Below are 14,088 nucleotides of genomic sequence, written 5' to 3'. Positions count from 1 at the left end.
TTCTTTTAATAACTCCCCTACAGAATGCTGCAATAGCTAGCATCAAGCCCAATAAATGAAAGTTCATGTAGTAATATTTAAACTTGCTGCTATGCACAGTTTTGACATCAATGCGGCGTTATTAAACAACCTAATTTTATCATCTCTTCCTGAGGCTAGGCGTCAAGACCAGATTAGGTACTCAGTAGCAGCTTCAGCATAAACTCTGCCACTCCAAGAGGATCTGCTCCTGGAGCTTGGTCAGGCTCACTAGTCCATGCCCCAAGGAAAAGGAGGGAGCAACACAAGGGAAGAACCATCAATACCCTCAATCTTCTTAGCTTTTATTAGCTTATTCTTGTAGGACTCTGGAGATTTGGACTCCAGGATGGAAGCAGATATCCATAAAACAACCAGAGCCTCCAGAATCGAGTAGGTCCCATAACAACAAAGGTCCCTCACTGGTGGTCAATAGATACTTAGGTAATGTGCCCTCTTGATGACAGATCTCCTATATGAAGTGCATGCCCTCTTTTGCTCTGCCTTTCAAAATCGGAATAGTGAAGGGCAGTTCCAAACAAAAGGACCTGTAACTCCATAGAGCAATCAAAGTATATTTGTTCCTTCAATGTCAGGGTTTTTGTGTCATTTACAATTTGCAGATGGACTGGGCTCTGTAAGTGGAGGAGGAAGAAGAAATCTCCTGATCGTCAACTAAATCATCCTCCTTTTTCACCCTTGTGCTGTCTTGCAATGCTTCTAATCATAAAGTCTTCAGTTTCTCCTAAAGATCCTGTTATTAAAAAAAAAAAAAAAAAAACCTGTTTCTGCAGCCTCATCTATCCCAGCGGCATTGACTTGCAACTGCTGAAATGCACTAAAATACCCAACTAATTACAGACCTTTAGTTTAAGGGTTAGTAACCCTAAATGTGTCTTCTGTTGATTTTTTTTCTTAAATAGCAGATAATAATTTCATAAATACATTACAAACCAGCAGATAATAGTTTCATAAACACATTACAAACCTCCAAATACAGACCATTTCAAAACTAAAGGGTTGGCCTGTAAATTAGTGTCTTTGGTAAAGTACAATAGCATGAAAGACACCCAAGCACCCCAGGGCCGTAGCCATGGGGAGGGACAATAGGGCTCCGTACCCCCATCTTGATGCTTGGCCCTCCATATCATTCTTGTCAGTGGGAAGATGACAAGTAGATTTTTAAAGAAATGCTCAGTCCCATCCTAGCATTTTTTGCCTCGGAAGAAATACAGTATGTAAGCTAAATTGGGCTCCAGATAAGAATAAATATTTAAGGAAAAAAGCTACTACTACTGCTACTATGATCTCCCTATTTCCTTTTTACAGACTCTTCCCTCTTTCCTTTATTCACCCCAAACCTCATCCTACTACTATGATCTCCCAGTAACACTTCTGGATTCTTTCCTTCTCTATCCCTCCATTATTCTGTTCAGTCCAACTAACCGAATCACATGTTCTCCACTCAAATTAACTTGTACCTCTCTATACTAATACTGTACTCCTATTTCACCATACTAATCCGCCACTAATCCTTTTTGGTTCCAGAGAAGTGTGCTACTCGCCCAAAAGCACTTTGATGCCTCATCGGGGGTAGTAAGCGGTATATGAATACAATTGCAATCATCGTCATTGAGTAGATGTGACCTCCTCGGATTCACCCAAAAGCATACCTATTACAATTCCATATACCCATCATGTGTAACCTGCACTTTAACTATGCCCCATCAGCATCATACCCAAAAGATACACACTTCCTTGTCACAGTTTTGAACAAATACCAAGCGCTAGCTCAATGACTGAATATTTACTTTTTGCAACTAGGTGAACTCTGCAAGTTGTGGTCAGTCCAAATGCTAAATCCTGATTTTCTGTTTAGATGTGTAAGTTTGACTTGCGTTCTTGTTGTTTTGTGCTCAAAAAAGGAGTTTACTCACATGACAGTTTTCATGAGTGTAAATCAAGAGGATGGAAGCAGGTGAGATGTTGTAGTTTAAGGGCTGTAATTGACATAAAGCCCCTAATTTCTGACTCCATTTTAAGTAGGCCTTCTAATGTAATGAGAGCTGCCAGTTTTTCCAATCTATACAGAATCATAGTCATGTCTGCCACTGATTGCAGGTGACATGGTTTATACACAGTATAATTTCTCTATCGATTACGATGTTACACTTCCACAGCTGCTAAAAATTTAACTCTGTAGGCTGGTATGAAACCATGCACAATTCATAGCTGTTCCATTCATTGAAGTTTCCTTTTTCTTACATATGTTTAAATGAAGATGACCCTGTATTTATCAGTACAGCAAATTGCAGAAAACCCCTAGGTCACTCCCTTCTATGTGATTATTTATTGTTGCATGATATGTGTAGCGCTTTGATGTCAGGGTTAAGTTGTGTTTTATCTGTAACCCCCTGCTTCATTCATCCCCCCCACACACCATGCACTGCTAAATGAAAATTCTCATTTTTGTTTTGGACCTGGGACCTGGCCAGCCATATGTGATTACAGTTTCAAAAACAATACATTTTTGTGGGAGGATCTTGTACCCGTCACCTTGAAACATAATTAGAAACACCACATTGGCCTATTATTGATAGGAAAGACAACCTTTTTTGACCCCTTAAATAAACTGTCAGTCTTACTTAAAAAATAAGTCCCTTTGACGTCTGTGGCTGAACTGTATAATCTGCAGACGGCCAGAACTGTTTCCAACATTTAGAGGCTGTCACATATTCAATATCCAACGCATATTTCTGATATCTTGCAAACTATACTCAACTCATCTTTGACAGCTGACGTTAAGCATCTTTTTAAGAAAATTTAATTTGGTCTGGTGACTAGATTTAAAGCATTATTTAGGCTCCTGCCATAATTTCTCCACTCTTTGGTCTCCAGCCTGTTTGGCGGTTTTCCAACCATCTTACTGGTAATCAGCTGAGTTATTGTCATCTTTATCCTGTTCCGACAAGGCAATCAACAACATGGAGTACATGTATCCAGCTGAACAAAGATACAGGGGAGACCCTAGCACATTTTTGGATATGCTTGGCTATCCAAACTCTGCAACATGTCCTCCGATGAGGGTTGAAATCCACATATAAGTCACCCAGAGCAGCCACCTTAGGTACCTGGGAGACTGCACTATGCACTGGGAAATGTTTTTTAACAGACTTTGTTTAGGGAATTAGTGCTTTTCTTTTTTTTTTTTTTATATTGCATATTTTTAATTTGGCCTATTTTTTTTTAATCATCACTAATATGTTTAACTACCAACACACATCTCCCTTTAGGACACAGTTTAGACAGTCTCTGTTTTACATATAATCACAAATTGCTTAAAACAATGAAAGGCTTAAAAATATTCATGCTTCACTTTACTAATTTTACGTACCCCTATAAACGGTACAAAATGGCCGTTATTTAATGCTATGACGTCTTATGTATTGTTTAAATATATATCATATTGTAGCAGATTTTTCATCCTATTCATTTGAAAGCATTGATTTCCCTACATGTTAGCTAAATCCCTACATTCCAAACACTCCCTTAAGACATCATATTCAGATGTACAATCCGGGGATGACATAAAGCACCTAAGGTCAGACTCCATTTCAAGTAGGCCCTGACTCCATCCTGGATAACAGCAGTCGTTTTATTTCCAGTTTATGCAGAATCATTGTCATGTCTGCCATTGATGCTGATGTTGTCTGACCTTATCATTCCAAGAACTGTGAAAATGTCAAGTCATTCAGAAAGTGACCTTAATAACACCTGAAGTGATGTCAGTCTGTTACAGGTATCTAGTTATCACAATGTCACTGAAATAAGAGCAAACACAGAAATATGGCCAAAAAAGTTTAGTCTGAATTGACATCCATTTACCTTATATGATCATCAGGCTATGTCTGGGACACAAATTTGATGCAAATAATGTGTCAGAAATTCCAGTTTTTGATAAGAGATGGTATAAAATGGCTGCCACTTGACGACTTTTCGTGAGAGGTCTTTCACCCAGATTATTACACAAGATTCTGCCGGAGGCAGGCCTGCCTGCTGCCAGCGCACCAAGACGATGCTACATCACACCTGCTACAGATAACAAGATGTGTCCAGAAGAAAGGCCACTATGGCTGCATGTTTACATTTTGCAGGGAACACTACCTTCATGCCAGAGTCATAGTTTATGCAACAGAATGCCCTGGTGAAGATATTTTCCATGGCAGAAAAAAAGGAAAACATTTCAAGAAGTGAATTTACACATGCATAATAAGGATTTGTATGAGCAAATATACTGTTGAATATTTGCTTGTGCAGGAATGGAATGCAAAAATTGCTTAAGAATAATTCTGGAAACATTCAACTGTTGTAGATTTCCAGGCCTAGACATTTAAACTCTTGCGAATTGCTGAAAGTGGAAAACCTTGCCTATTGTAAGGTCACAGACCCGTGGGTGCAGTAATAATTTTCTTTAAAATGAACCCCTCTTTTTTTTTTAAATATATTGCCCATAATGGCTTTATACAGATGCGCTGTAATAAATGTGTTTTAAATATTGGTTTTAAACATGTTTTATTTAATGATGTCTTCAAGAAATTGTACATAAATTGTGCATGAAAGTTTAGCAAAATTGTCTGTAATCTTCTGCTGTTTTTTTCACATTATCAGCATTTCTGTGTACCTTTTATTTTGGAAGCAAACAAAATCCAAAATATGTTTAGGCAATTTTGATAGTAATTGTGTACTTTGTATATTGGAGCCACTATTGGTATAGTCAGATGGTCTTGCAACTCACTGCATTTCCTAAGTGTGCTCGCTTAAACAATAAAAATGTTGCTCTATTGAATGTACGCCTTTTGAATATATTTCTTGCCTTACCAGCAGACACTCCTCTTTTTCATGACCATACTGTGGCACTGTAAACTGACAGCCAAAGTGTTTGTTTTGCAGGGGCTTATGCCATTTTGTCTAATGGACAAAATAAACATGAAGAGTTTTGTCTTTGACCTGCAGGCAACATGTTCTAGGCATAGATGCTACACATTCATTAAGGGTCTCTGTAAAAGCCACATTCAAGGACTCCACAAGATCACCTATGAGGCTTACGTTTAAAAACCAAGAAACTCCATAAGATCACCTACGTGGCTTACGTTTAAAAACCAAGGCCCTCATTATATCATTTCTATAAATGGCTGCTGCAGAGAACCTCACCCACAGACCTATCCTCGGGAAACCTCTTAATACTTGTGGAGTACATACCTGTAAGAAAGCACGCAGTGGTGAATCAGTTAACTGTGATTTCAAATGTAAGTCTCTTCAATGTTTTCAGTAGTTTAACAATTTTAGTTTGAAGATCATGAAGTCTCTTGTACTGATTTTTAGATTATCTGCAAGGAACATAAAATGATTGCCTCTGGTTTTGTTTGGGGCACACAAAAGGTATTTAGACAACTTAAATAGAATAACAGTTTTCAAATTTATTTCAGAAACAAGGCACTCTGTTTTTAACACAGCAAAAACGTGAACGCATTCTAGGAGGTGTGGTCAAAATCCCTTTCTCACTCAAATTTGTTTTTGTTTTATTTCTGAAGTCTGGTGATCTGAAGAAACGAAAAGAACCACATATCTCTGCTTTAAGGTAAAACATTGTTACTATCATTTTCTTTGTCGGTGTAGGTGTTCAAGTGAGATGGAATTCTGTCTATAATTAATGAGGGAGCCGTAGAACGTTGATCTTAGTTTTCTTTTAAGTTCACTGTCTGAATTGTTTTCTGTTATTATGACTGTGTATTTATGTGAATTTCATTGATGATTATAAATAATAAAGTGGTTTACTTGAGTATGGTTTGCATGACATGCTTAGGTAATGTATTTAGTGTTGAGAAAGGAATGTCTTAAGATGTATTTATTTGAATGGATTGTAGTATTGTGTTAAATTGCACTGCCACTAAACATTTACCAGACAAATAAGTCTTCTATGCAATCAAGTATTAAAAGTTGTAATTTTGTCACAGACAATCAAATAGTGCAAATAATTATAATGGTAAATTCTGGACAGGTAAAACCATTCCAGATGATTCAAAGGCTGTTGACAAAATGTTCATCTGTTTATCCGATGTTTCCATACCCATGATGTAGTAAAGAGACCTGATGGTATTTTCCATGTTGAGAAAAACAAAACCTGTCTCAGAAAAGAAAACCAGTTTTTTCTTCAAAGTTGCCTTTAGCTTTGTGTTTGTTCCCTACACTAATATAAGAGCATCTCCAACATTCATGTTCTTCAAGGTGCACCACAACAAATCTCAGCATGCACTATCAAATCACCTTTTGGTAACAGCTAATATATCTAGAATGTAGTAGCTGTTACGTCTTCCACATCGTTTTGTAATAAGTTGTTTTTATCTTTATTCATTAAACCTTTAATAACACTCTCTAGTCTAACGGTCCAGATCTTAGTCATCATTTTATAATCCACATTGATTAACAAAATAAGTGTATTCATTTTTACCTTCTACTGTATATTTTTTTTTTTTGTTAGGGGTTCACAGCTGCTGAATATTTGGAGTTTTGGGGAAATTTCTTCTTCTCAGTGTTGTTATTATTGAGCAACTCCAGGATAGCAGGGCACAATTGATTATTGAATATTATCTGGAAACGGCTAGAAAAGTCAACAAGCCCACAGGATATCTCTAGTTACATTGCTGTAGTTGCTGTAAGTATTTTTTGATTGACATGATGTCGGCCGACCTATTGATCAGATGCAAGCTTAGGTATTGGAAGATTGTCCAAGAAGGTTGTAGTTTTAAACATACCTGGCTTTCCTTTTATTATATAAATCCATGTTACGTTTGAAAAATATATCCTTTATGAGGATTTGTTAGTTCCAACTTTGCTGGACCTATTTTCAGTTCCAATAATAAACATATTTTTTTATTTTAAGAGAAATCTGTTTATTGTTATGAATGTTATTTGTGCTGCAACAGTTATTTATCACCTCTTTTGATCTTAGAATCTATTGTTTTTTTATTTTGCTCCCACAATATGAGCAATATCTATCTTCCAAGTTCCTTTTTTTTCTTTTCATCTGACAAAATTAAGCTGCCCCCCCTGTCACAGTTGCTTTCCCCTTTTTTCCACATTTTGTTTGACATATTATACCCGTTTAATTTCTAAACTACAAAAATATGTATCTTCAGAGATTTCATTAAGACTTTTCATTTTTTTTTTTTTTTTTTTAAAGTGGTCCACAGCAAACTCTTGGGAATTATCGTCCCTGGAGCTACCACCAGAGACAGTAGCTTGAACCAAAACTGAAATGCAGTATATTGATGTCACTACAGATTTTTCCATCACAGGTCCATTTTACAAAAAAATAGTACATTTGAAAAAGGAACTGTGAGGTGCAGAATAACTTTTATAGTCTCTTTTATTTTGAAGAATTGCTAGTAAGACATCTATCAAAAGTAAGGTGTTCTATGGTGTTTAAAAACCTTCTTCATATTTTCCATATCCAAAGTTTAAATCCATTTTGTTTTTGTCCATAACTGACATCTCTACCTACGTAGTAAATCCTCTTACAGCAATTGAAAAATATTCTACAGGAAAAGAGCGGAAAATTAGAAAGAACTTCTTTCAAACCTTGTGCCTAGACAACCAGCCATCACTTTAGGACTTCCTTGGAACAGTATACAGAAATATGTTCCCTTCCCATGATCATCCCAGCAGAAAAATCCCAAAGACCTGTCAATCTGCTATAAGCCACCAATTCTTTCAAAATGTGAATCAACTTATGGTCTCCATGAGGAAAAGAACAAGGTGATTTCCTGTCCAGATCCATCTTCCTGACTTCACACATACAGTGTCAAGCTGTGATGAGGCATTGATTATTGGTGAAGCTAGTCCTAGCCCTCTATAAAATGTGTACCATCACTCGTCTGCATAGTGAAATTGTATTATGAGGAGGCCATTTGGCTTCTGTCTTTTGTCTGAACAAAGTATACTTGATGGAGAATGCTTCAGCTAATGTTCAGGTGGATAGATACAGTTAATTTAGTCCTGATCGCAGGTATGATCTTCATTTGTTTATTACGGCAGACATGACCAGCCCTATTGTGAGGTGTAATTATAACACCTTTTTCTTCTTATAGTCTGAAATTGTCCTTCCCAACAAGTCAAGATCAATATGAGGATGAAAATATACCATTGAAAAAAACACCTGAGCCTGGGAGCCACCACACCCCTCATTATTATATATATATTGTGCAACCCACATTAGAATATTATATATAGCATAATAAAGATAGCATTTGCTTTCAAAAAGGTATGCAGTGCACCTCTTCTCCCTCCAAAACTCTAGATTGCACAGTGCTCTGCCTTCCATGTTCTCTTACAGTAGTGCATAGAAATGGGCATTAGGGTGTTAGGTTTTTAGGTGACATTTTAACCATGTTTGAAATGTTCATTTTATTCCCGTTATTTATAACATGTCTTCTTGCTGATTTTATAATATTCCATGTAGTTGTTTGACGTACTAAGAAACAGGTTATTCCTGTGAATACTTTTACTTAAGTGTCCATTCTTCTCAGCGCAGTGTGATACTGTGATTAATTAAATAGTTTTTTTTTTACTGTTATCACAATGCCCTTGACCCCTTCATAGGGATTGTGTTTTGTGGAGCTCAATAACCTGTTGGAGCATTGAACTAAGTTCACCTGTGTCACCCGTGGGTAGGAATGCAGACCTTGAAGAACTCATCCAAAGTTTGCAGTTTACGCTACAGGGGCTGCTGCAGCACCCCTTGTACCTCTACTTCTACCGCCTATGAACTAATTACACAAATGCCAGTAGCCTGGATAGGTGCAAGAAGTTGAGAATACTGACAAGGCGATGAGAAATTCACAACTCTTGACGCAGCACTGACTGAAGGAGTTTGAAATGGTGAACTGAAACGTTTGCAGTGGATAAAGGTACATGAATTGATGGGCTCCCATTAATGTTCTCTGATGCATAAATGTGGCCCCCAGACTCTTAGCGCTGTACTTAGAATCCAAGAAAATGGTGTGCTTCCATGAAACCTTTTCCTTAACAAAGAGGCATGGGTCTAGGATTCCCTGACCCCACCCTTCGCCTCCCCCCACCCGGTCCACTCTATCATTTGCTCTGGCAATGGAACCGCTGGTGTCAACAATCCACAGAAAAGAAGAGGGTCATGGAAATTAGGCTGGGATGCAGTCTACACACCATGTCATTAAACACCAATGATATGCTACTTTTTTTTATTGACTCAATAACTGACATTAACCCATTGGATACCTTTGGCAGAGTGTCAAGCCTGAGAGTGAAAGCCAAAATATGTTGATTTCCATTGAAAACAATACAGAAACTGTGTGATATGACTCTTCCTGACTTGCCGTTGACATGAGAACGAACAAATATTTAATTTCTGGGTGTATGAAAATACTACACGGATGAGCCCCTGATTGCAGGGAACATAGGAAGAGCAAATGTGATAACTAAAGACATGGCATGATCTTTTTATATTAGACTACTGGTTTTGGTCATGGACAGGGTAGCCATCACTAAAACAGTGGTACTTCCCCACTTTTTTTTATATTTCTTTAATGCACTCCAGTTGTGCCCAGTTGTACTTACTTAAATACCATTTTACAAACATTGACGTTCATTAAAGAACATAATACTTGGGGCGGGGGGGCGCAAACAGTTTCCCTCAACAGAAACCAGTAAGCATGGTGGTGGTGGTGGGGGGGCGCAAACGGTTTCCCTCAACAGAAACCAGTGAGCATGGTGGGGGGGGGGACACAAACAGTTTCCCTCAACAGAAACCAGTAATCATGGGGGGGTGGGGGGTGGGGGGATCAGGGTTGGATAGTGCCTAGTCTGGAGCTCTGTTGTATGACAGCACAACTTCAGTGGGTCGAGAGGTGGTTGGGTGACTCTGGGAATTGCTAGATATGATAAACACAAGGGATGACCGGTAACGCTTTAATAATAATGCACAGGTTTTCTAAAGCTTGGAGAGATCAGCATCTGCCCTACTGGTGAAAATGGTCCAACATTGCTGGAAAAGAAAGCGATGGAAAACAAACACCAAAATGGCATATGCACCTGTTTTTCTATTTTGGGGCTTAATATAACTTGCCAAACTGGCAAGCGGAGTTGACAGGACTGGCTAGGATGATGCAAAGACACAGACATTGGGCAATCTCTAAGAAGGTGGATTTCTTCATATGTTTTACACACTGGATGAGTCGGACACTTTTTGGCCGAGTGCACAGTCGTCCATGCGATCAAACAGATATGTCCATGATGTATGAAGCATCCTGAGATGCACACTGTACTGAAAATGTTGTTCTAATTTGGGTTGGCCAGCAGAGCAATATCATAGTTCTATTCAGCGCTAACAGAAATGTTGGGGGTGACCCTTCAACCAACTAGAGACATGGACTGCAGACCTGGGGGAAGACCTAAGAGATGAACAATGGCAGGGGGTCATGGCATCTCAAGAAATGTTTGGTTCAAGCTAATACAATGTAAGACATTGTGGTGGATAAACCTACTTTCCCTAAAACTTCATAAATGGTCCCTGAGGGTCAGGGCCAATGCCCTGGATGCTGAGCTGGGAACTGGGACGTAATGCAAGTGGCATGGAACTCTGGCCGCATAACCCAGTACTGGGAAGAAATCTGCCGAGTGACCACTAAGGATATAATTATTGGGTCTCATGCCTGTATCAAAAACCATGAAGGTGAACAAACATTTGCAGACTCTGGCCCTGATACTTGGCAAGAGACAATCACTGTGCAATGGAAATTGCACTTGGCACCACAGTTCTTGAGGTGAAGGAGGGGGATTCAAAAAGAAAAGGGTGGGGGAACAGACTATGCAGTTGATATGGCAGACGGAGCAAGGGTGACATGCAGTACTTCTGAAACTGGCAGAGTGAGATGGCAACAAACCAGCGTGACATTCATTGCACTCAGATTACAATTGTATGCATGCCACAGAGAAACATTTGCGTATATAGGAATTCCGATAAGGGGAGCTGCATAAACCTGATGAATAAAGTATTGATCCATGGTAATCCTACTTGAAAGGATACCCGCTATAAAGATGTAACAGAGTTAAGATTGGGAAAGACCTCAAGATCGCCAAGACAGTGAATATTTGAAACAAAGGTTCCAGAACTCCTTTCATTTCACTGTGAGTTCAATATTATGTTGTTATATACTATGTGCAAGCATGCTATCGATAAACCTCACATCAGATTTTCTCACCCAAAAGCATAACATTTTATTACTGTTTGTCCTAGTACTTACTACACAATTTGTATTGTTATACCATATTCCCTTCTAGACTTGCAAAGCAGTCATGGATAACAGTTAAGTCATTTTTTAACTCCAGGCTCTTTTTACTCTGTAGTTTGGTAGACTACATTAGGAAGTGAGATACACTACCCTGTACTGGCAGGAAGTTACCTTCCGAGCTCCTGGAAAGCTGCAATTATTTTACCTATTTATAAAAAGGGAGACAGATCGGTTCCTGGCAATTACAGACCCCTTAGCCTGATAGATAGTTTTCAGAAAATATTTTGCCATCAAGTATTAGTCCGACTTTGGGACTGGATTCTGGAAGGAGATGTTATGCCACCTGCAAGCAGGATACAGACAAAAGTTAAGTACAGTGGACCAAATGTTTTGGTTTCTCACGATGAAGTGGAAATCCATTGACTTGGATGCTCGGAGACTGTTTGTTGCCTTTGTCGACCTTAAGTCTGAATTCAACTTAGTCCCTCGTGCCAAACCATGGGAGACCCTGTCCAGAATTGGTGTACGCAGAGCTGTGTTAGGCCTGATAAAGAAATTGTAGGCAGGAAACTTCGTGAGAGTTAGATGGGGCATGGATGTGGAATTAACAGATCGAATTCCAATCCAAAAAGGAGTTTGTCAAGGGTGTGTTTTGGCCTTCACACCTTTTCTTTTATATATGAATGCCTGTATTCCTTATTTGCATGATTGTGAAAACAATTCTCCAAAAATAGGTGAGTCCAAAACTCCATGTTTACTATTTGCCAATGACAACTTACCGCTATCCAAAACAGCGTCTGGTGTATCCAAGCTTTTGAAGAACTTTTTTGAGTTCTGTAGAGAATACGGCCTTCAAATAAATAGCACTAAAACGAAATGCATGGTGTTTGGAGACACTAAACATGAAGTGAGAAAATCTATATTTTTGGATGGAGAGGTCCTCAAGAGTTCCAGAGTTTGATTACTTGGGTATTTGATTAGAGGACTCCCCAAGGTGGACAGACCAAGTAGTGTAGTGTACTACATCCTTAAAAAAGAGGGCTGGGGGAATTTTAAGGTTTTCTAGAAGAGCACCCACCTTCCCTATTGCCCCTGCCTTGGAAATTTATAAAAGCCAAGCTCGAGGGGCAGCTTTGCATGGTGCTGAACTTTGGGGCCATTGCAAATTGGATGCTGCAGAAAAAGCTGAGAATCTTTAAAAAAAGAAAAATGCTAATAAAGATCCCGCAGACCTCACCTCACCTCCCCATTCGCTTTTATCTAAATTTAATATCAATAGCAGATATTGCTCCCCTTAGGCCATTATAATATTGGATAAGGGTGTGATCTACAGATGATTTAGAGCCCTATAGGGAATGGCTCCAGGGCTTATGGGAAGGCTCTTATGTTGACAAAATTCATTGTTGCGTTATGTGAAGAACTGTCTTTTTAAGCTAGGCTTGGGCTCTTATTGTTCAGACTCTTTGCATCTTCCCAGCAATGCACTACAGAGTCTTAAGTTCACTTATTGGGCTAGTGTCTGAAGGGAGCAATTAGCAACTGTGCCCTTGTGCAGTTTGACAGACAGTGGTTTGTCCACCAAATGTTTCTATGAACTTGAAAATGTCCTTGATATTGTCCTGCAGCCTTTTGCACGTGCACTTTTAGAATAGTGTCTTTACTAGTGCGTGACCTTACCATCAGATAAAAACAGAACCTTGGAACATCAGATTTTTGTCCCATGAGATGTGTGAATCAAGAGAACATTGAACATGTTTTGTTTTTCTGCATTAGAGCCCTCTGCAAACTGCTGGGACTTAATGACCGTCATTCTGCCCTGTGGACATGCAAAACCAGCACTTATGGTCCTGTTGTGTCTGCTGTAGCAAGGCTTTTAACCTTTTGGCATATCAGGATGAAGACATTAAGTCTCAGAGATAACAATTCAATGTTGGCTATCTAATGTGAATTTGAGAGGCCATATGTTTTATACTTTTAATGTTTTAACTATTTTATACGTTTTTTGTCTTATATTTTTATCATACAAATGTTTTTATTTATTGTGTTTGTACCTTCAATGATTCTGAAGAATTAAAATAAAGGATGATGATGATGTTGAGATACAATACCCAGAGTACTCCTTCTCCATCTTCTCCCTGCAAGGAAATGCATACTTTAGTTCTTGTCAATAGCAATTCATTGTGAAGGTCTGCCTTATTCTTCTATCATCGGCATTTTGTATTCGTCACCTCCACCTAACACTTGCTTCCTCATCCGACAACAAATAATTGTGATGCTTGTAGTCTCCTCAGATAAGATACAGTACTCCAGAATAATATACACACCGTTTCCAGGCTGCCTTAATATTTATTGAGTTGCTATGTAGCAAACAGGTGATGTGTTCCAAACACCTTGAAGTTTGGATCTCCTTTTGGGTATTTAGTTAATCCTCACAGAAAAAAGTAGCAGTTTGGGCACTGTCAATAACTTTGTACAATCGGTACGTAGTGGTAACTTTATTAGCAGTGTGGTATTCCTTGCACGTCAGTAAAATAGGGAAGCAGTTTGTCTTTTAAGATGCATGGCCTCATTACTTGTGCCCCAATGTTTTGCAGAATTCAGCTTCTTTGGGGCAAGTACACCATACACATTTCTCTCTTAAACCCCATCCCCACCAATACAGATTGGTAGTACATATGTTTCACCCTTCCTCAGTATAGCACCTTCTGCATAATATTTTGATTTGTACTTTTCGTTATTGCTTACA

At 38.7% G+C, this 14,088-nt stretch overlaps 1 protein-coding gene across 1 annotated transcript in view; it reads left to right on the top strand.

Annotated features, from left to right (window-relative positions):
* The window catches only part of OGFOD1 (2-oxoglutarate and iron dependent oxygenase domain containing 1), a 236,901-nt gene that overhangs the window by 28,000 nt on the left and 194,813 nt on the right, over positions 1-14,088 (top strand). The window contains exon 3 of the mRNA XM_069215834.1: positions 5,610-5,656. Coding sequence (XP_069071935.1) covers positions 5,610-5,656 — 47 coding nt within the window. The remainder of the gene's footprint in view (positions 1-5,609; positions 5,657-14,088) is intronic.

The sequence above is a fragment of the Pleurodeles waltl genome, chromosome 12 (genome assembly GCF_031143425.1).
Source record: "Pleurodeles waltl isolate 20211129_DDA chromosome 12, aPleWal1.hap1.20221129, whole genome shotgun sequence".
Classification (NCBI taxonomy): Eukaryota; Metazoa; Chordata; class Amphibia; order Caudata; family Salamandridae; genus Pleurodeles; species Pleurodeles waltl.
This window is presented reverse-complemented; position numbering and strand designations above follow the sequence as displayed.